The sequence below is a fragment of the Leptonotus elevatus genome, chromosome 7 (assembly GCF_054856555.1).
Source record: "Leptonotus elevatus isolate MCC_2025b chromosome 7, RoL_Lele_1.0, whole genome shotgun sequence".
NCBI lineage: Eukaryota > Metazoa > Chordata > Actinopteri > Syngnathiformes > Syngnathidae > Leptonotus > Leptonotus elevatus.
In genome coordinates, this window is record NC_141245.1 from 24,778,959 (window position 1) to 24,801,828 (window position 22,870).

The 22,870-nt window shown below is 40.4% G+C and overlaps 1 protein-coding gene across 1 annotated transcript in view; it reads left to right on the forward strand.

Moving 5' to 3' along the window:
- The window catches only part of nbeab (neurobeachin b), a 263,722-nt gene that overhangs the window by 32,628 nt on the left and 208,224 nt on the right, over positions 1 to 22,870 (forward strand). The window contains exons 2-9 of the mRNA XM_086080779.1: positions 1,051 to 1,282; positions 2,243 to 2,343; positions 2,444 to 2,539; positions 4,991 to 5,112; positions 11,080 to 11,206; positions 12,168 to 12,287; positions 14,458 to 14,604; positions 21,253 to 21,450. Of these exons, the coding sequence (XP_085936905.1) occupies positions 1,051 to 1,282; positions 2,243 to 2,343; positions 2,444 to 2,539; positions 4,991 to 5,112; positions 11,080 to 11,206; positions 12,168 to 12,287; positions 14,458 to 14,604; positions 21,253 to 21,450 (1,143 nt within the window). The remainder of the gene's footprint in view (positions 1 to 1,050; positions 1,283 to 2,242; positions 2,344 to 2,443; positions 2,540 to 4,990; positions 5,113 to 11,079; positions 11,207 to 12,167; positions 12,288 to 14,457; positions 14,605 to 21,252; positions 21,451 to 22,870) is intronic.

The window sequence follows — 22,870 nt, forward strand, 5'->3', positions numbered from 1 at the left end:
GTCTCACGATTCGATTCCGATTTTTTGAGTCTGCGATTTGATTCAGAATCGATTTTTGATTCAAAATGATTTGAATTGATGATGATTTCTGCTTCAATTTATATATGTGCAAAGAATCGTCATGAGTCTGACTCGCTAATGCTAATTAGCGCGCTACTCGCGGCACTTTGATCACTCAAAAGAACGGCTATTCATACAAAACGCTTCAGGAATGTATACAGAGAAGCATCTTAACATTACTCGCCGGCATATGCTCTTCCTACGCTGCAAAAAAAAAAAACTTTTATTGGCATAACTTGACTGTGACTTTTTCCTTCTACTCTCTTAATGTGGCTACAGCTTAACAGTGTATTAGAACGAACTGAACCACACTGCCCCTAAGTGGCCAAATCTTGTACAACGTGAACATCACTCCCAATAAAGGCACACACAAACAAGGGTAAGACAGTATAAAGTAATTTAAATAAAATGGATTTTAGGACATTTAAAATCGATTCTTAATCGTACTAAATGAGAATAGCGATTCCTATTTAAATAGATTTTTTTTTTTTATGGTACACCCCTAGAATACAGCATTGAGAATATTTTCAAAAGTTAGTAATCTGGGTCATGGCACCAAGTTTAACCATGCTGCGAATAATGAAATATACTCTAGTAGTATAGTGGCCAAATTGTCATAATTTAGGAAATGTATCGTGTGGAAAAAAAAATCTATACCTGGTAGATTAAGTGATCTGATAACCTGGCAGGTTTGATGCAAGTTAGAAGCTCTCTTTTGACTTAATAATTGAAGTGAAAATTGTATCACATTGTCGCCCAATGAGAATCGGTAAGATAATTTTCAAGGAACCAGATTGATAAGAAGTAATGTTAATGGAACGGGAATGACAAAATTTAAAAATATATCATTGAATGTAAATGTTAGGACAAGCGGTTAACAAAATGGATGGATGGATGTAAATGTCAATCTTTTGCGCACCGATTGTTGACAAATGGTCCCATTGGTAAGCAATCGTTAGAACGCACGCGTCTCTCATCTCGCCCCGGCAGTTGGTGGCCGGCGACTTCGACTTGGAGACCAACTTCATCATTCAAGACGCGGACGGCATCGGCTGCCTGCCGGCGCTGCTGGAGCACTGCGACGTCACCTGCCAGGCGGAGATCTGGAGCATGCTGACCGCCGTGCTACGCAAGAGCGTGCGCAACCTGCAGATGAGCACCGCGGTGGGCCTCATCCGGCGGCTGCTGCTCCGGATGAGCTCGGTGGACGACATGATTGCAGGTGCAAACTGCCGGCGCTTTGCCGATGAGCAACGTACACCTGCACAATTCAGTCAGATATACCGCAGTGCAAAAAAAAAAAAAATGGACACATATATATATACAAATCCAAAATAGTCAAATGCAAATATAGCCAAAAATACAAAACCATTAAAGTATGACATTTTTAGAAATGCAATAACTAATCAAGCAGTAGATGACATTTTGATGAAAGCAGAGATGAAAATACACAATATTTACACGCAAACATTGGACTGAAAAATATTAGAAAATACTCAAATATGAAAAAAGAAAAAATACATAATTTGACAAAATAATACAAACGTATTTTCTCTGAAAAATAGGACCCTTGAAGGAAAATACTATTCTGGACAAAATATGAGACAAAAAAAATATACAGTATGTTTTCCATCGTCAATGAAGGCAAAGTTGTCCTTTTTTTCTCTCCTTTTTTTGAAAACACATATATTAGTCGAGAAATGCTGAAATGTTACATTCAATTGAACAACAAGTACTTAATGGAAAAAATACTGACTGACAAACACAAACATTTTAGATTTAAGAAAATACACTTATGACAAGATAACAATAATTTAAAAAAAAAGATAAAAATACTAACATTTCAGACGAAAATAATTACAGTATATTAGAAAAAAATATAGAAGGAAATACTATAAAAAAAAAATAAGATATCAAATCGCTAAAAAACAACAACACACATTTGAAAACTCACACATGCTCTGTCCTCCACAAGTATTGGCAAGTATTGTAAAACCAGTGAGCTTGTCTGATTAAAAAAAATAAAATAATAATAATAAAAAAAAAAATAGCAAATGCAAGAAAATGAAACCCAAAGATGATCTCTTGTCTGCTTTTCATCTTTTGACATCGCTTTGAGGAAACCTCATGCTTTGCTTGCCCTCGGTCTTGTCTGAACGTGTCGCTTGCTTGCCTTTTGAAGACTTGCTGGTGGACATGCTGGGCGTGCTGGCCAGCTACAGCATCACCGTGCAGGAGGTGAAGCTCCTCTTCGGCATGCTCCAAGGGGAAGGCGGCCTCTGGGTGAGTGAAGCCGAGCCGGCGGCGGCGGAGGCGGTGACGGCGGCGGCGGCGGCCCGTCAGAAGGCCGCAATATCCACCCACGTCTCCTTCCTCTCCGCAGCCCAGACATGCCGTCAAAATGTTGTCCGTCCTCAACCAGATGCCCCAGAGACACGGATCGGACGCATTTTTCAACTTCCCCGGTCGCAGTGCAGCGGTAAGTCGTCGCTCTTCTCTGAATCCTGAATCCAAAATGGTGGCCTTCCTCTCAGTTCTTTAGTTATCAGCAGTAGAAGAAACCGTGAAGCTGCGCAAACTTTCGTGGGGTTTCCATCCAATGGTTTAGAATTTTGTAAGCAAATTTTACGGTTTACGGATGCGCCACACTGAGAGGGGACTCCGCCGCTGTAGGTGGCGCTATACACTATTAAGAGATGTGAGCCACCAGTAATTTAACAGGAAGCGACTACGCCGTGCGACGACGTCGTATGAGTTTGCTTTTGTACTTCTTAAATTAATAACCCATAGCTTTTTGGTTGTTGCTGCTGTTTTCCATCTAAAATGGCGTTAATATTCGTTTCTTTAATTAATTCCCAAAAGATTTCTGTTTCGTTGCCCCCCCCCAAACATACCTTACTTTATCGTCTGCCATTGCTTTGGGACTACAAACGTACGTATTAAAACGTGTGGCGTCTTGTCAGCATTTTTTTCGCTCCACCTGTTTCCATAGCCAAAATGTGCATTTTCCTTTTTTTTTGACATGCTTCAAAATTCACTCCCGCGTAGCGTCAAACTTTTTTTGCGAATTTTGGGCCCTTTTTCGAATTTCCAGCTTTTGCATTCAGTTTTTAAAATGGGTGGATTGGAAACCCAACTCGTGACCGTTTTTGACGTGAGCTTTCATTGGGAAATGAACATTTGTTCATAAGTGGCCCCAAAAAACACACAAACTTCCTCTCTGTCTTTTTTTTTTTTTTTTTTTTAACACCATCTAAGAAAAGTCCCGTAAAAATATATCTCACGACATTTCCTAAATCAAATAAATCCCAGGTATCCATTATGCATCATTTTATCGGTCTGCAGTTGTTTGTTATATGAATAATAAATGAGCCGAGATGCACAAATGACGCCAGTAAGGGTGAGATTTATTTAAAAAAAGGCTGGCTGCTTAATACATATTTAGCAGGAGCTGAATTTATTGTAGTGACTAAGGTGTTATTTATTCCAGAAAATGAGCCGCAGGGTGGAAGATGAATGTTAATATGAGCTAAGCAAACATTTTGCACATTTGCATAGCTGTAAAACATTTTCCGCAGAGATAATAATTGCTTACTTTAAGGAAGTGTGAGTTTGCGCGCGTGCATTTACTTAGCGAAAATGACAATCCTGTGTCCATAACAATCATTTATCATCCCTTTTATGATGCTTCAAGGCTCCCGCGGAGAAGACGACGTTGACGTCTGACCGCGAGCTAAGCTATGCGGCGCTATGCGGTGCTATGCGGCAGTCACAGCCAGGGTTATTATAGTTTGGGAATTTTCATTTTTAGTTACTTTTTATTTCGTTTTGAGTTTATTTTTTAATTTTTTAAGTTAGTTAGTTTTAATTAATTTTCGGGGTGGTTCTGTTAGTTTTTATTCGTTTTAAAAAAAAAATGCTTGATTTTTGTTTAGTTTTAGTTAGTTTCAGAATTAGTAAAAAAAAAAAAAAAGTATATTACTTGTGTGCAATATTTAACTCATTTGCTCCCCAAAAACATATAAATATCTTCTATTTTAAATATTACCAGAGTCCCTAAAGACGTATTTATATGTTTTTTTAATGTTTATTTTTATGCTAGAGCATACAGAAGGCTTTGATGCAGCCTCTGGCCTGAAGAGGACGCTTAAAGCAATGGTAGTTATTACAAAAAACGGCCAGCAGATAGCAGCAGAGTATAAGAGACCAGCCAGGGCCATGTTGCAAAACGCTCTTGCCCCCTGCTGTTTTAATCAGATTTGGGAACAATGATGAAAAACTTAGCTATATTCTAATGCTAATTGCTGCAAAACGGAAACAGATACAAATATGCTTGTTTTCCTGATGAAAGAAGAGACGCTAATCTCTCTTTTGGTAGGCTCCATGTTTTTATAGCAATGGAACACAATATTCTGTGGACCTTGCAAAATCAGTCAAAATCCAGTAAGACAGCCGGGAGCGAAGGGGGTTGCTTCAGTGAAAGTGGCTGCAAGTGAATGAACTTATTTCTTATCCACCGTTGCATTTCAAATGAGTTTAATGAAAAAGCGGGTGAGCCGAGCCATTGGAGCCAAAGGTCAAAGCACGCATAATTGCCCCCGAGGAGTGACATCATCTGAAGGTCCTTTCTATTGGCTGCTACGAGATGATGTCACTTCTGTGTGACACACTTTCCAACATCCTTATTCCGGTTAATATTGAAATGAATCCACTTAACATCTGATTTAAAATCATCCCGATTTTCTTTATAATTATAGTTAGTTTGAGTTTTTTTTAAACATAAAATGCAGTTTTCAGTCAGTTTTCGTTTTTTTCCTTTTTATTTTATTTTGTTCATGAATTTTAGTGCCATTTTTTTCACTCGTTTTCTAAAATAACCTTGCTCGCATTGCCTTTGCGTCAGCGTAATCATGGACTCGTCTGCCGACAGGCCATCGCTTTGCCTCCCATCGCCAAGTGGCCTTACCAGAACGGCTTCACGTTCAACACCTGGTTCAGGATGGATCCCTTGAACAACATCAACGTGGACAAGGACAAGCCCTATCTCTACTGGTGAGCAAACGCGCAAACGTGAGGCGCTCTCACATACGAGTGAGCCCGCTTGACGTTCTTCCACATAGCGGCGGTTCTCTGGATGATTTTTTTGCTTTCCGCTTGCTAGCGTGAACTTGATACAAGTGGTGCCAATGAACTCTTTTTAACTCGCTTTAAAATAAGCAGCGATTTTGCAAATATGGAACAAGTCCTGAAAAAAGCGTATAAATATGTTCTATTTTAAGTGTCCCAAAGAAGTATTTATATGTTTTGATGCAGCCTCTCAACTGCAGAGAACGGTTGAAGAAATGGTACTTATTACACAAACGGCCAGCAGGTGGCAGCAGAGTATAAGAGATCAACCAGGGCCATGTTGCAAAAAAAAAAAAAACTCAATTATTTACAATTTTGAATAGATTTGTGAATAATAATGAAACTTAGCTATATTCTAATGCTAATTGCTGCAAAACGGAAACAGATTGATGAAAGAAGAGACTCTAATTTCCATGTTTTTATATCAATAGAACACAATATTCTGTGGGCCTTGCAAAATCTGACAAAATCCAGTAAAACAGCCGGGAGCGAAGGGGGTTGCGTCAGTATAAAATGGCTGCCAGTGAATGAGTTAATAGAGGAACGGGATAAATGAATAAAAACATGTTTTATTTCCCATCTGTATTTTCCTAAACAGAACATTATTTCTAGAAATCTAGAAATTAATTGAGACTACTTGTTTGGTGCGTAACATGTCAGAAAATCCGTGAAAATATCGATCATTGTTTTCCAAAGTAAAAGCAGATGTTTGCAAATATTTTACTTTGATTCAACACAAGTCTGCTTTCTTGGAGGACTACAGAAATTTGAGGATATTCACAGATGAGAGACATTGTGAGGATTTGGGCGATTTTAAATTGATTTGGTTAGTTGTCAATTGATCATTGCACCTCTACAGTTCATATAACAAAACTCACACGCATATGTTTGTTATTCTTTATGACCAATGACATCTTACTGAGTGACTTACAGTAGTAACAATAATACTATTCTTATTCTTCCACTGTAAAAAAAAACAAAAAAACTGTACTGTCCCCTTACATTGTTTAATTATTTTATTTGATTTCTCAGCTTTTATGAAGTATTATTTTTATTTTTCACATACGTCTTAATTCATTTGACTAAGAAAGATGATTTGAGATGCAAGTGTTTTAAAAGAACCAGGGTGGTCACAGAACAAATTCAACTTGTATCTCAAGGCAGCACTATCTATTCGTACAGCCAATCTTCTCCCAGCTGCACTTTTCAGCCCCCGCCCCCCCCCCCCCGCCCCCCCCCAACACACACATTATGCCAATTGCTTTAGCATCGCATTAGAGCTCGTTCCTGCTGCTCTCAGGAGACCTGCAAACACGGCAGCCTCAGTCACACGCTTCCTGTTTGAAAGCCCCCCTGACCTCACGTCCGAGTAGATTAGGAGAACACGCGGCGCTTCGTCAAGGTCGAAATGGTCTTTCTCTGGAAGTATAAAGCCCGCGCCGTGTTCGGGGGGGGGGGGGGGGAATATTAAAAGGCTTGCAATGTGCATTCTGTCATAGAATATTGGTCCTAGATAGCCATTAACTAGCGTCGACACTGGCCGCTCTCATCGCGGACGTTTCATTGAAAAGATTTTCATCCGAGAGGGCCTCGTTGCGGGTTTCGTGACATAGGAAGAAAAAAAGAAAAAAAATGTGAATGTTGCTTCCCCCGCTCTTATGTATTCAGGTGGCAACAGAGTGTGAGATATGTCAAGCTAATCTTCACAGCTTGGTGGCGGGCCGTGTCAACACCAAGAAAAGCGTGTTGACTTCAAAAAGCCAGCCTGCGGTTTTGCTTTTCACCCCCCATATGAGGCGTTCTCAGCGATACCTGTGCTGTAGGTGCAAGGGTGCGCATCAGCCGCGGCGTAAACAACACTTAAGGTTAAGGAAAAAAAACACACATGCTGAATGCTAATGCTTAGACTTGGCTTTTGATTAAATCGATACATACTCTTAAAAACAGTTGGGTCTAAAGTAACCCAACTGTGCATCAACAGATCTACTTTATGGGTCAGTTTGACCCAACTTTGAGTCCAAAAATAGCTATTTTAGTGTAAAACAACTCATAAATATTAGTCAGATCCTTTACTTTGGTCAAAAAAAATTGGGTCATTTTGTATAAGACAACCCAGAAAGTTGGGTCAAATTGACCCAAGTAGAGGATTGGTCCATTTTTTACCCATACGCTCTAAAAACAGTTGGGTTTAAAGTAACCCAACTGTGCATCAACAGATCCACTTTATGGGTCAATTTGACCCAACTTTGAGTCCAAAAATAGCTATTTTAGTGTAAAACAACTCATAAATATTAGCCAGATCCTTTACTTTGGTCAAAAAAATTGGGTCATTTTGTATAAGACAACCCAGAATGTTGGGTCAAATTGACCCAAGTAGAGGATTGGTCCATTTTTTACCCTTACGCTCTAAAAACAGTTGGGTCAAAAGTAACCCAACTGTGCATCAACAGATCCACTTTATGGGTCAATTTGACCCAACTTTGAGTCCAAAAATAGCTATTTTAGTGTAAAACAACTCATAAATATTAGCCAGATCCTTTACTTTGGTCAAAAAAAATTGGGTCATTTTGTATAAGACAACCCACAATGTTGGGTCAAATTGACCCAAGTAGAGGATTGGTCCATTTTTTACCCATACGCTCTAAAAACAGTTGGGTCAAAAGTAACCCAACTGTGGATCAACAGATCCACTTTATGGGTCAATGTGACCCAACTTTGAGTCCAAAAAATAGCTATTTTAGTGTAAAACAACTCATAAATATTAGTCAGATCCTTTACTTTGGTCAAAAAAAATTGGGTCATTTTGTATAAGACAACCCAGAATGTTGGGTCAAATTGACCCAAGTAGAGGATTGGTCCATTTTTTACCCATACGCTCTAAAAACAGTTGGGTCAAAAGTAACCCAACTGTGGATCAACAGATCTACTTTATGGGTCAGTTTGACCCAACTTTGAGTCCAAAAATAGCTATTTTAGTGTAAAACAACTCATAAATATTAGTCAGATCCTTTACTTTGGTCAAAAAAAATTGGGTCATTTTGTATAAGACAACCCAGAAAGTTGGGTCAAATTGACCCAAGTAGAGGATTGGTCCATTTTTTACCCATACGCTCTAAAAACAGTTGGGTTTAAAGTAACCCAACTGTGCATCAACAGATCCACTTTATGGGTCAATTTGACCCAACTTTGAGTCCAAAAATAGCTATTTTAGTGTAAAACAACTCATAAATATTAGCCAGATCCTTTACTTTGGTCAAAAAAATTGGGTCATTTTGTATAAGACAACCCAGAATGTTGGGTCAAATTGACCCAAGTAGAGGATTGGTCCATTTTTTACCCTTACGCTCTAAAAACAGTTGGGTCAAAAGTAACCCAACTGTGCATCAACAGATCCACTTTATGGGTCAATTTGACCCAACTTTGAGTCCAAAAATAGCTATTTTAGTGTAAAACAACTCATAAATATTAGCCAGATCCTTTACTTTGGTCAAAAAAAATTGGGTCATTTTGTATAAGACAACCCACAATGTTGGGTCAAATTGACCCAAGTAGAGGATTGGTCCATTTTTTACCCATACGCTCTAAAAACAGTTGGGTCAAAAGTAACCCAACTGTGGATCAACAGATCCACTTTATGGGTCAATGTGACCCAACTTTGAGTCCAAAAAATAGCTATTTTAGTGTAAAACAACTCATAAATATTAGTCAGATCCTTTACTTTGGTCAAAAAAAATTGGGTCATTTTGTATAAGACAACCCATAAAGTTGGGTCAAATTGACCCAAGTAGAGGATTGGTCCATTTTATACCCATACGCTCTAAAAACAGTTGGGTCAAAAGTAACCCAATTGTGGATCAAAAAGAGGTTAAATGACCGTCAATATCCACGAAGCTTCTTTCAGTCCTTTATTACGACGGCGTATTAGGGCCATGTATAAATATATATTTTTTAGAGCGTGGTGGCAATGAAAACTCGTAAATTTACCACTTCATAAAGTGGCAAATTTGCAACTTTATAAAGTGGCAAAAATGGACCGATCCACTTTATGGGTCAATTTGACCCAACTTTCTGAGATGTCTTATACAAAATGACCCTATTTTTTTGACCCAAGTAAAGGATCTGACCAATATTTATTTTGGTTGAGTTGTTTTACACTAAAAGACCGAATTCTTGACTCAAAGTTGAGTCAAATCGACCCAAGTCCATTTTTGCCACTTTATAAAGTCGCAAATTTGCCACTTTATGACGTGGTAAATTTACGAGTTTTCATTGACACCACGCTCTAAAAAATATATATTTATACATGGCCCTAATACGCGGTGGTAATAAAAAACTGAAAGAAGCTTCGTGCATATTGACGGTCATTTAACCTCTTTTCGAGGTATTTATCTGTTGCTCTTTTATTTACTCTGCGGATGCGTCTAATTTCTACTGTTTTGCTGCTTCAAAACGTCGTTCTCACGACGCGCGCAAGGCCGCGCACAGCGTCGGCACGGCGCGACCAAAGCAGATGTGCAAGCGATAAACGCCCGTTCCGAAAGAAGCGCCTGTGTCAGTGTTGTTGTGAAGAGAGCGACACCAACGACAAATCCGAAAAAGTGCTGACGGCTTCACGACTGTCCGAACCGCATCGGAAATAAATCGAATAAAAATCTTGACCTTTAGGCCACCTTGTATTTCGACGTTTCGAGTTCTAACCAGCGTGATGTACTTTCTTTCCCGTTGACGGAAACTACGAGAAAAATTGTAAACCGCACAGATTTGCAGCCTTGTTTGAAATATAACATTTGCTCCGCGGAAGAAATACGACAGTTATAAAACATAGACTTGTAATAATCCAACGCACATTTCTCCTTTTTCTCATTTTCGCCACTCTTGACTTATTGCTCGGACTTTTCACAATGGCCTCCTTTTGAAAAAGTAAAAACTTTGCCCAGTAAAGCACTGAAGTAGTAAGTCATTTTCTCTTATGTTTACCTGTGCAGGTATTTAAATGTACTGTAGTAGTAAAAAGGTTACTACAAGTTAAGACCACTTATTTCCATGCACAGTACGGTGGTATGTACGTATATTTGTTATGTGATATTTTTATTTTTTTTGTATGTTATTCAATTGCAATTTGTTCTACAGATGTTATTAAGTACAAAATATGATTGTTTTTTTTTTCTCTCTTCATGCCAACGTGTAATGAATGAGTTTGTATGCTAAAGAGCGATTCATGCAGATGTGCGTTTGCCGCCCTGTCCAGTGTCCTCAATATTAGTTATCATAACAAGAAGATGCGGGTCAAAAGGTTTATAGTACCAGGGGTGCTCAAGTTGGGTCCTCGAGAGCCCCCCTATCCAGCCTGTTTTCCATGTTTCCCTCCTGCAGCACAGCTGAATCTAATCGCTCAGCTAATCGGCAAGCTTTGCAGAAGCCTGATAACGATCCTAATCGTGAATCAGGTGTGTTAGTGGAGAGAAACACGGAAAACAGGAGGCTGGATAGGGGCTCTCGAGGACCCAACTTGAGCACCCCTGCTTTATACAGTCATGACCCTAACATTTATGCAGCCTGTCTATGATGGTGTGTCACTTGGTTATCATTAAGCTCTAGTGGGCTTTTTTTTTTTTTTTTGTAGTTAGCTTGTCATTATTACAATAAAGTTCAACTGTGAATGGAAATGAAACAGCTTGAAGGCAAGTGTGATTGAAAGAAAGAAAAAACAAAAGCAATAAAACGACGGGATAAATGGCTGGAATGCTGAGTTCTGCATGGACCACTATCAAAAAATGAGCTTGCTTTCAAGCAAGCCGTCCTTTTCAGTTCGTTTCGCTCCTTTTCAACATTTCTCAAAATAGTCTGTTGAGGTGCCGTTGACTGCATCGTTGCCCTTTTTGTGCATTCCAGCTTCCGCACCAGCAAAGGCGTGGGCTACTCCGCACATTTTGTGGGCAACTGTCTGATCGTCACGTCCCTCAAATCCAAAGGGAAAGGTTTCCAGCACTGCGTCAAATACGATTTCCAGCCCAGGAAGGTGAGCGCAATTTCCGCTCTTGCAAATGACGCCGATAATGCGTCACTTTTCGAAGTGTTATGTTCCTTATGTGACGCTTTGCTACAAATGGCATCTGTTATTCCTAAAGAACTAAACACACACTTGTGGCTGGTAAAGGGACATCTTTCTCTTTCTTCAGTGCTAATTTAATACCATCTTTGCAGCTAATTGACGTGTTTTCTTCTTGACTACAGTCGCAGACGGCTGTTTTTGCCTTCTTTTTCTTTTCGTTTTTTTTTTAACCAATATATATTTATTTTGGATAATCTATTATTTACAGTGTATCCGTTGCAGATCTCAGAACGAGGCAATCCCTTTTGGCTGTTTTTTTCTCTCTCTTTTTTTTGTTGTTGTGGGGTTCAAGTCTGGGGCTCTCTAGTGATGGGAAAATGAAGCTTCATGAAGCACTTGTGATATTTTTTGACTCCTCTAGATGGCACTCCTGATTGAAAGATGCAGTGGAAATGTAATCAATTTCCTTTGCACTCGCCTTCATATTTAAACCAAGAGCACCATCTAGGGGAGTCGAAAAATATCACAAGTGCTTCATGAAGCTTCGTTTTCCCATCACTAGGGCTCTCCACAAAGAAATGTGTTTGAGAAGTGACACATCAAAATGTTGGATTTCAATTTTACTCCATATTTTCATTTAGAAATTGGCAACACTATCTCAGACTTGGTGCATATCACCACCGTCGTAGTTTGAAAGAATTCTCTACAACTTCTCAATAGGGTTGCGGTCAGGGTTTGATATTGTTAAAGGGGACACAAAAAGAAAGGGTAAGAGACATCAATGGCAACTTAAGCAAGGGGGGGGGGGGGAACAGAAAACAAAGTGAGAAAACATGATTTTCAATCATAACAGAAGTCAAAACATATAAAAACTATTCAATGTTGTTCAAATGATGAAATCTGCGCCCGCGCTCTCGTTCTCCCTCAGTGGTACATGATCAGCATCGTCCACGTCTACAGCCGCTGGAGGAACAGCGAGATCCGTTGCTACGTCAACGGCCAACTGGTTTCTTATGGAGACATGGCCTGGCACGTCAACACAAATGATGCAAGTGCAATCTTGTTCTTTCCTTATAATATATTCTGGAAATAGCCTCATTTTTTTTGTGTGTGTGTGTTTTTTTTTTTTTTTTTTTTTTAAATCTGAAGAAACCCGTCTTCCATTTGGGTCCCGTGCTTTGAATATTCATATGCTAAACAGATGTGTTAGCGCAAAGTGGCTGAGGGATGCTGGCGCGCGCCGGCGGAGTGGGTGGCCCGGCGGGCACGATTTGCACTCGCCGCTCCATTTGCATGTTTCAATGACGAACAAACAGCTTCGCGTTGACACTCTCGGGCGCGGCAGGTCGCTTAAAGGGCCAGCGTGCTTTATGGGCTGCTCCTTCACATCAACTGCTGCCCTCACTAATGTGTGAAGAAAGAAAGAGTAATACTGATTTTTTTTTTTCTTTCTTTATTATGTTGCTTGGAAATGTGTGTTTCACAGATGTAGCAAATTAGCAGCGAGTCGATCTGTCTGCCTGTCTGTCTCTTCTTCTCTCTGTCTGTATGTCTGTCTGTCCCTGTCTCTGTCTCTGTCTTTCTCTCTCTCTGTCTGTCTTTCTGTTTGTCTGTCTGTCTCTCTCTCACTCTTTCTTTCTCTGTCTTTCTCTTTCTCTCTCTCTCTCTCTCTCTCTCTCTCTCTCTCTCTGTCTGTCTCTTTCTCTCTGTCTGTCTGTCTTTCTGTTTGTCTGTCTGTCTGTCTCTCTCTCTCTCACTCTTTCTTTCTCTGTCTTTCTCTTTCTCTGCCTCTCTCTGTCTCTCCTTCTCTCTGTCTGTATGTCTGTCTGTCCCTGTCTCTCTCTCTGTCTGTCACTCTCTCTGTCTGTCTGTCTGTCTCTCTCTCACTCTTTCTTTCTCTGTCTTTCTCTTTCTCTGCCTCTCTGCCTGTCTGTCTCTCCTTCTCTCTGTCTGTATGTCTGTCTGTCCCTGTCTCTCTCTTTCTCTGCCTCTCCGTCTCTCTATCTCTCCTTCTCTCTGTCTGTATGTCTGTCTGTCCCTGTCTCTCTCTCTGTCTGTCTCTTTTTCTGTCTCTGTCTGTCTGTCTCTCTCTCTCTCTCTCTCACTGTCTCTTTCTCTCTCTTTCCCTCTCCTTCGCTCTCTGTCTTTCTGTCTCTGTCTGTGTCTCTCTCTGCCTTCTCTCTCTCTCTCTCTCTCTCTCTCTCTCTCTCTCATCCCGTCTCAGATGTGATTGTGAGATTTTATCACATAAATCTGACATCCCAGAAAGTCTTTCTTTGTTCGAGAACTTTTTTTATAATTATAAAAATTGTCCTATATTTTTTTTCACTTGACAAAGTATAAAAATATATATTTTGTCTCACGTACAAAGTTGGCTTAGTCATCAGACTAGTAGCGGAACTCGTAAAATCTTTGCATCTTGGTGATGCAGTGAATATACAGTCGATGCATTTTACTTTCTTCACGGTGGTTTGTAATTCAGGCTGACTTTTTCAGACTCGGGTCTCAAAAAGTAGCTCTGCCCGCCGTTGTCATGGTGACAAAAGCTGCATTGACCCCACAGTAGATGGGTGCGCATCAGACAGTATCACACCCCCTCACAGCAGACTTCTCCAAACACCTGACTTTTTAAGACATCAGACAGTTTAAACATCCCTCATTTGCATAACACCGCCCCCTCAAAACAGGCAAATTATTGTAAAACAAGAAATAAAGTGTACTGTAGTTCTCGATCCTATTTCGATGGAAGCTTGCGACCGACACTGTCAAGAGACCTGGGAAGTGTCTTCAATTGCGACAAGAACCGCCTCAAGTAAAAAATAACTTTGAAATAAGGGAGAGGTCGTAATGGCAGCTGCTTTCATTGCGAATGAAATCACAGCGATATTCCCCACTTCCCAAACGTCTACAGCGAGTCCTAATTTGTCCAAATGGATTCTCATCCATTCGGGAATGGAGCTCAACGGCGAAACACTACGTTGATGATTTGCTAAGGTCAAAGTGTCGGCGGCCCTTTTGTCAGAATATGAGGGAAGAAAAAAAAAATAATAATAATAATTTTTTTTTTTTTTTTAATAAATAAATAAATAAAAGAATACGAGGGAAGAAATCGGAGGTGCTCAGGAGGGAAACGCATTCGAAAAGCGCGACTCCGTCATTGTTCAAAGTCCAAGTCCCGAACTTTGAAAGCACGTCTCCTTCCTGCGCTCGCTCTCCAGAGTTACGAGAAGTGCTTCCTGGGCTCCTCGGAGACGGCGGACGCTAACAGAGTCTTCTGCGGCCAGCTGGGAGCCGTCTACGTCTTCGGCGAGGCGCTGAATCCGGCGCAGGTCTTCGCCATCCATCAGCTCGGTCCGGGCTATAAGGTACGATGACCTTGAGGGCGGCTGAATTAGACCGCATTTTCTTTTTACTCGTTTGAGAGAGAGGAAAAAAAGAGGGAAAGATATAGTTGTTGTGCTGTAATGTGTGGCATTGCTTCCATCATGGCTTGGGTAAACAAGAAATGACCTTCTGGGAAAAACAACATCATACACAAATAACATCATGAGACGGAGACCCTGGGGGGAGAATTTTTATTACTCAGCTGGGGATGCAAAATGACCGTTTGCTTTGCATATTTTTGGGGATAATGTGTTCCTTCTTACAAGACAAAAATAGTCATTTGTCCTTTATTGCATTTTTGCTTCATGCTGGTTTTGCTTTTCAGATAGATCAACGTATTTAACATATTTGGAACATACAACATTCAATAAAAACCTGTCAAAAGCGGATTTTCATCTTTTGCGAAGACCTCTGAGACCCCCCGCGGTTGGGGGTGCGAGTGGTGGAACTGCTGGCCGCAAACTACCCCATTAATTCATTCACTGGCAGCCATTTTCACCGAAGCAACCCCCTTCGCCCCCGGTTGTTTTACTGGATTTTGACTGATTTTGCAAGGCCTACAGAATATTGTGTTCTATTGCTAAAAAAACATGAAACCTACCAAAAGAAAGATGAGAGTCTCTTCTTTCATCAGGAAAAAAGCATATTCGTATCTCTTTTCCGTTTTGCAGCAACTAGCATTGAGGCCGGAATGTGATGCAATTTATCATCTTGGATTCCTTCCGACTCCACCGATGATCTGAATGTTGTGGGTTGTTTTAGCCCCCCAATGACACCTTCTATTCAAGAGCTGCACAAGTGCAGCACTCAACAGGTATCAGAGCCCGTAAGGTGAATTGAAGGAGGACGGTCAAGTGGTTCAGCAGACGAGAGGCCTTTAATTGAGTACGTCAAGTACCTTCTTTTTTTTTTTTTTTTTTTTGTTGTTGTTGATCTCTTATACTCTACTGCCACCTGCTGGCTGCTTTTGTCATAACTACCATTGCTTTAAGCCACCTCTTCATTTCAGAGGCTGCATCAAAGCTTTCTGTATGTTCTAGCATAAAAAACAAGCAAGCAAATAAATACGTTTTTGGGAGCACGATAATATTTAAATTAGAATGTATTTATACGTTTTTGGGAGCAAATTAGTTAATAATGTACCGATTCATGTTTATGAATATAATCTCCCAAAAGGAATATGATTTGCTCAGTCCAAGCAGGCCTATATTGTATTGTAATATTCGCTTTTCTAACAGTGTTGATTGGTGTAGTTACAGTTCCATTTTGCTAAGTTGACCTTAAAAAATGCATCTAGAAATCTTAGAAATGTTCCCAAGCTTTCCGATAGGGATCGAGTTCTTCCTGAGAAAATGGCTAGTGATAGACCGATATGTTTTTTTCGAGGCCAATGCCGATACCGATTATTAGTAGTCTAGGAGATCGAAGTTCATTTGTAGTAAAAGAAAAAACAGTAGGGTCAAAATAAAAAAATAAAAAACTTTTTCTTCACATTTTTAAAATATAAAGAATTGACAACTTTGTTTAAAAATTCTAACAAAAATTGCACCGAGCTTCCAGGGTCATCAGCATGTGTTAAGCTTAATTAAAAACTAAGCTAGTAAATAGTTCCTGTAAATAAAGTTTTTCCAAATTTCAACATTATTTATTTTTCTTTTTTTTTTCATAAAAGATGTAGGGAGTTCTCAGTGTCAGCATACTTTTTTTATAAAGTGAAAATTTAAATAAATACACAAATGAAAAGTTTCCTGTATCTCACCGAGCCAAATGCAAATGTGGCTAACTTGGGCTTTTCGTCAGGGTTCATAAAAGCTTTTAAAAGATCTTCGCAGACAGTAAAAAAATGGTCTGAATCAGTTTGAAAGTAAGTAAAAACTGTGAACATCTTACAAATCCCTAAACTCGCTACGTTCGCAAGCATCTCTGTAAGATTCCAGCTTTATCGACCTTCAGCCGATATTTGTCAAAATGCTAAATATCGGCACCGATAATCGGTCTATGCCTAAAATGAACGTCCACTCGCAACAGGCACAAAATGGCGACGGTTGATTTTTTATTTTTTTATTGGCGATGGTGTTTTTTTTTCTTTTTTCTTTCCAAGTAGTCCAAGCTATGCCCCATTGAAATGAATCTCCTCCCATCACATCAACACAGTTCCTCGGCCCGTCTTCTTCTTCTTCTGCATAACGCAACAGTTTCTCCTGTCCACCGACGTCTCTGTGACTTGAAAGCTTCTCAGTCACACGGAGATCATATCAAGGGACGTCGCATTGACACCGACAGCAGCTCGCTGTCGTCTATCATCGGAGCTATTTTTAGCAGCGTAAGGCTTCGCAAGACGGCTCTGAAAATGGGGGCCTGCGGACAAAATGTGTATAGATTGCGCACACAGGACCAAGAATATTAACGGACATTCTGATTGGATTCAAAGAAAACCAAAAAAATCATCAAATGATCTCATGCTTACGTCCGATTGTACGTTTTCTCTTTCAAGGTTGGAACGGGTGATTTTGAAGTTGGGAGACGTTTGTTATTGCGCATTACATTGGCTCGTCAAAACAATTAAGAAGCATTACATTCCAGATCGTCTGGCGACACACTCGAGGGCTATTTCCGTCTTTGTTTTATGTCACCGCCGCCCACCGCAGACTCACTGATCGTTGAGTGGATGGCTGATCGTCTCTACGTGTGCGATGGATCCTGTCGAAAAAGATGATCACTTGGTCAGAAAAGAAATGGAAAAAAAACTGGAACTCATACAAACAGATGTGGAAGGCGATCTCTTATAAACGGGCACGTCTTGGATTGCGTGTGCCAAACGGGCAACATTTCCTCACAGCTCATTTTGCATGTTCAGAGAAATGAATGTAGCACACGCAAATTGGATCTCTCAAATTGGAGATGTCTGATTTTGCATCTTTAAATGCGGCGTCTGCGTAGCTGGCAAAATGAGAAGGGACTGAAAGAATTGATGGGTTCTGCGCGTGCAAACATTTCTGAAATCCCAGAACAAAAAAGGATCTCGACACATCGTCTATTCAGGAATGCCATTTTGGAGCTTTATTTTTACGACATCAGGTCAAGATTCTGTTGGGGTTCTTCTCCAATAAATTATCATGATTGGTTAATAGTACAGTTGTAAGGGTACATATTCCAAATTTGGGGGTAAGAAACATTTGGATTTCTCACATGGAACTTTGCGGACTCTATGTCACTCTGTTGTGGTAAAGAACAGACCGGTCGAGCTGTGAAGGACCAAAACTGCCCAAATTACAAATAAATGACTTGACTAAATAAATAAATAAATGAATAAAAGTGAAAATAAAAATCTATATACACAATATAAATCTAAAATTTATGAGTGAATAAAAATAAACCCCCCAAAATATACATCCGTAAATAAATAAATAAATAAAAGTAAAAAACAAACAAAAAAAACCGAGATTTCAAAATAATTTAATAAATATAAAAAATAAATGTTGAAATAAATACAAAAATTAATATATAGAAATATAATAATAATATATAGAAAAAAATGCTCTGCTCTCACATTTTAGTTAATCCTCCAGATGCTCTGTCAGGTCAAAATGTTCTTCAAATAAATGAGGGGGCGGCCCTAAGCATGTCTTGGTTTTTTATATATATATATATATATATATAAAACCCAAGACATGCTTAGGACCATCTCACACGTAGAGACCTCGACAATCCATGATGGCCTCTGGCAACAGGACACAAAGTGGCCCAACCCACTCTCGCTCCGGAGTCGTATTTATTTATTTATTTATTTATTTATTTACTTTACGACTCTATGGCCACTGGACTGACTGCTCCAATGCCTGTGGGTGTTTTTCAGCTTCAGCTTATGAGATCATTATTTTCACAGAGGGACGGCGTGTCGGCGCAGGCTGCCGGAGCTCGTCGCTCGTGTCCTCGTGTCGTCCCTGCGAGCCGAGATGTTTGAAAGGATGAGAGAGACTCCGCGATGCGCCGCGTGCCGCCTTCTATTCCATCTTGATCACAGCAGATGAGCACAATGCTTCTTTTTTTTTATGCTCTTTTATCAGCGGACTGGAAGACAAGGTTGAACGCGGTTCAACACTCCAGCTTGTGCTCCGTTCAGTTTTTGCGGTGGTTTCAGCAGCTGGGAAACGATTGTACTGATGAACTCAATTAGTTCCTAATGGGCATTTTTGTTGCGGATCAGCCGTTTTTATGTTCATGGGCTGTTTAGCTTGTCAAGTGTGTTATCAGAAAAATAGACTCAAATGAGATTTGTTTCTGCTACAAAAAAAAAAAAAAAAAAAAAAAGATTTATTTGTCAAATAGGATAGCAAATACAAATTTTATTAACCATAGCAGACAGACAGAAAGGTGAGCAGACAAACATGACTGGACAGGATGTGAGTAAACTGGTCGCCATGACTGGAAGGGATACGAGTAGACTGGTCGCCATGACTGTATAGGACGTGATTAGACTGGTCGCCTTTGACTGGACAGGATGTGATTGGACTTGGCTGGGGCTATGGCTTCTTGGCTGTGACGATGACGACTTGGTTAGCTGCGATGATGACTTGGCTGTGGCAGTGACGAAGGCTACTTGGCGGTGACAATGGCCACTTAGCTTTGACGAGGACGACTTGGTTAGCTGTGACGACGACTTGGTTAGCTGTGACTACTTGGTTAGCTGTGATGATGACTTGGCTGTGGCAGTGACGAAGGCTACTTGGCGGTGACAATGGCCACTTAGCTTTGACGAGGACGACTTGGTTAGCTGTGGCGACGACTTGGTTAGCTGTGACGACTTGGTTAGCTGTGATGATGACTTGGCTGTGGCAGTGACGAAGGCTACTTGGCGGTGACAATGGCTACTTAGCTTTGACGAGGACGACTTGGTCAGCCGCGACGACGATGACTTGATTAGCGGTGACGACTTGGTTAGCTGTGACGATGACTTGGCTGTGGCAGTGACAAAGACGTCTTGGCTGTGACGAAGACTTGATGGACTAACTTCCGCACATAATATAGGCAACGCACCCACACCGACTGGACAAACACAACAGACTAAGGCCCCGTCCGGACGGAAGCAAAGCCGGCTCGGTTCCTCAAACAAATCTCGTCCACACGGAAGCATTTCAAGACTCGCGTGTGTCCAAAAGACGACGCTGAGGACGTTTAACGGTTGTCATGTAGATGCCAAGTCTGGAGTGGCGCTGTAGCGCAGCCACAGAAAGTACGGAAAGCGTAGAAGAAGAATCAGCGAAGAAGACAAACACTTTTTTTTCTAACTTTATTGCAATATACAGAACAAACATAGCTTTGCATGTATCGAAACGACATGAAAAAGACGAACACAGGAGAAGTGACAATAGCGGGAGGTTCAAGTACAACACGGCGTGTTGAACGTGGGAATAAAGAAGCACAATATTTTGCGCAAATTGGCGCATACGTCATCAATCTGCTGACCATTATGTCATCACTGGAGGCGTATCCTGCATAAGGTGTCCAAACGGAAGAGTAACAGGCGCGTTTTGAAATCTTTCCACTCTGGAGCCCGCTTTCAAAAGTGATCGGTTTCAAGCTCCGTAACTGCGCCATTGTGTGGACGAACGGCTTAAACGGTAAGAAACTCGTGAGGAGACGTTGAAACTGGCTTTCGAGTGGACGGGGCCTGAATTCACCAACACTAATGAGACACACCTGGGGAAGAGAAGACACACACACACACAGCTGGATGTGGTTAGACATAACGAGACAAGGGAAGAAACCGGCAACACAAGACAAAAAACACCAACCGCAGACCAAAACAACAAGAACATCCATAACAAACAAAAAGCCAAACCCCACAGAACCGAAACAGGACAATTAAATATGGTTCATGAGTCCAACCTATGAATGTACACTTAACACATGCATATTTTCAGTTTTGGCATTTGCAAATTCTCCCATTTAAAAAGTTTTATTTTTTTTAACCTATCCTTTGTATTTGCTGTTTATTGTGTTTAGGCCGAAGTATGGCTCCCCTAAAGTAATAAAAGTACAGCGGTGCCTCAAGATAAAAAATTTAATTTGGTCTATTAACAAGCTTGGCTGCCATTTTGTTTATCATACCTCCTTTTGATGTCAGAGTACCCTCGGGCTCGCATTGTGAACGTCACGTGACCAGGCCCCACCTCACTGCCCGAGAGCTCTATGACATCGTTTAGGGAATTTGCCCAAATAGCAAATATCCTAGACAGATGGTCATTCAATTTGGTATGGCGTCAAAAGTTTAATGACCATTTTGATTATTTGCCATTAAAAAGTAGGTGCGAGTGCCCCTTCATCATTGCTTGCAGCTATATTAGAAAATAAATGCCCGTATTTTGTTTGCTTGCCAAAGTATTAAAGATTTCAAACATGTGCCGGAAATTGTATCCTATTTTTCCAATTTGTCAAAGGGTTGATGAGTCGCTACACACGAGGATGTCTGTTGGGTAAATTCTGTCACATACAAGCGTGCATTTCCAATGAAATCACGCCCCCATGAACGCGAGCATGTAATGAAAAGCGCAGATCCCAAAACCCTCATCTGTCTCTCTCCCCATATTTTAATTTCACCCTTGTTTGCTTTTCGTTTCTCCCCCCAGAGCACGTTCAAGTTCAAGTCGGAGAGCGACATCCACCTCGCCGAGCATCACAAGCAAGTCTTGTATGACGGCAAGCTGGCCGGCGCCATCGCCCTGGCGTACAACGCCAAGGCCACCGATGCGCAGCTCTGTCTGGAGTCTTCGCCCAAGGAGAACAACTCCATCTTTGTGCACTCGCCGCATGCGCTTATGCTTCAGGTCGGTCGCAAATGTCTGCGGGGCCTTTTCATAACGTTTGGAAACGATTGACGCCAGGGGACTTCCTCTTTTTTTTTGCTTTCTTTACGACTCCCGGGCTGAACAATTTTGCCAAATAATCCAACTGCCCTTTTACCCCCTCAATATTACCTTTGTGATTTAATATACGATGATTTTTTTCAAGCTCCTCCCTTTTATCATTGTTTTCCTAGCAAACAAAAGGGATTCGGGCCAGTGAAGAGAAAAAAAAAGGTTGGCAGGATTCTGACTTTATTTTCACAATTCTGACTTTAAAGTGAGAACTCTGAGATTTTGAAGTCAGAATTCTGACAATAAAGTCAGAATTCTCACTTCAAAGTCAGAATTCTGACAGATTTGTGAGAATAAAGTTAGAATCCTGCCAAACCGTTTTTTTTTCTAATTCTCTTTCGTACAATTGCAATAAATTAATATGTACGCAATAAACAATATCAGATACACACACGATTTAAATAAATACTACGTTTGTGTGTCAACCAATAAAACACATCATTTGGATGATGTCAACACTTCTGGTTCATGATTGGATCCGAGCTAACCAATCACAATCGCAAGTTGATTTGCATGATGTTCATGTTAATAATGTTGTGTATATAAGCTTGGTAAATTTACAACATGTTGCAGCCATGTTATCCTGGCGTCCACGATAACAAATAAAAAAAAACGAGATAACCCTCCAAAACATTTCCATGTTGTTCTTATGTGGGGAAAAAGTCAAAAACAGCACAAAAATAAATACATTTGGCCCAACTGAAAAAATGCGGGACTGGAGGGGATGAATAAAAATAGATAGCACGATTTTTGGAGAAATTGCATGTGAAGGCTGAGAGGCTGAATGAAAAATTGTGGAATGGTTGGATGACATGAAATTATATACAATGAGCTGAACGTGTTGAAGTTAGAATGGCTTGGACCCGTTGTGGAAACTGGAGGTGAATATGTAGAAATCCTGAATTACGGATAAGATTGAACAGTTTATAGTTGCAACGGCTTGAATCTATCGAAAATGTAGAAATTTGAGGAGAATAGCCCAAAAACTTTTTGGCAATTTTTAAAACAAATTGCAGTAGTAGGGATAAGGTGAGCAGTTTAAAGTTGAAACACAAATCAGTCAAAAAAATGTAGAAATTTAAAAGTGAACTCATTCACTCCCAGCTATTCACTGAAGCAACCCCCTTCGCCTCCTGGCTGTTTTACTGGCTTTTGACTGATTTTGCAAGGCCCACAGAATATTGTGTTCTATTGCTATAAAAACATGGAAGTTTCTATCTGTTTCCGTTTTGCTGCAATTAACATGAGAATTTAGCTAAATTTCCTCATTATTCACAAATCTGTTTCAAACCGTGGGAAAGAGAGTTTTTTTGCAACACGGCCCTGGTTG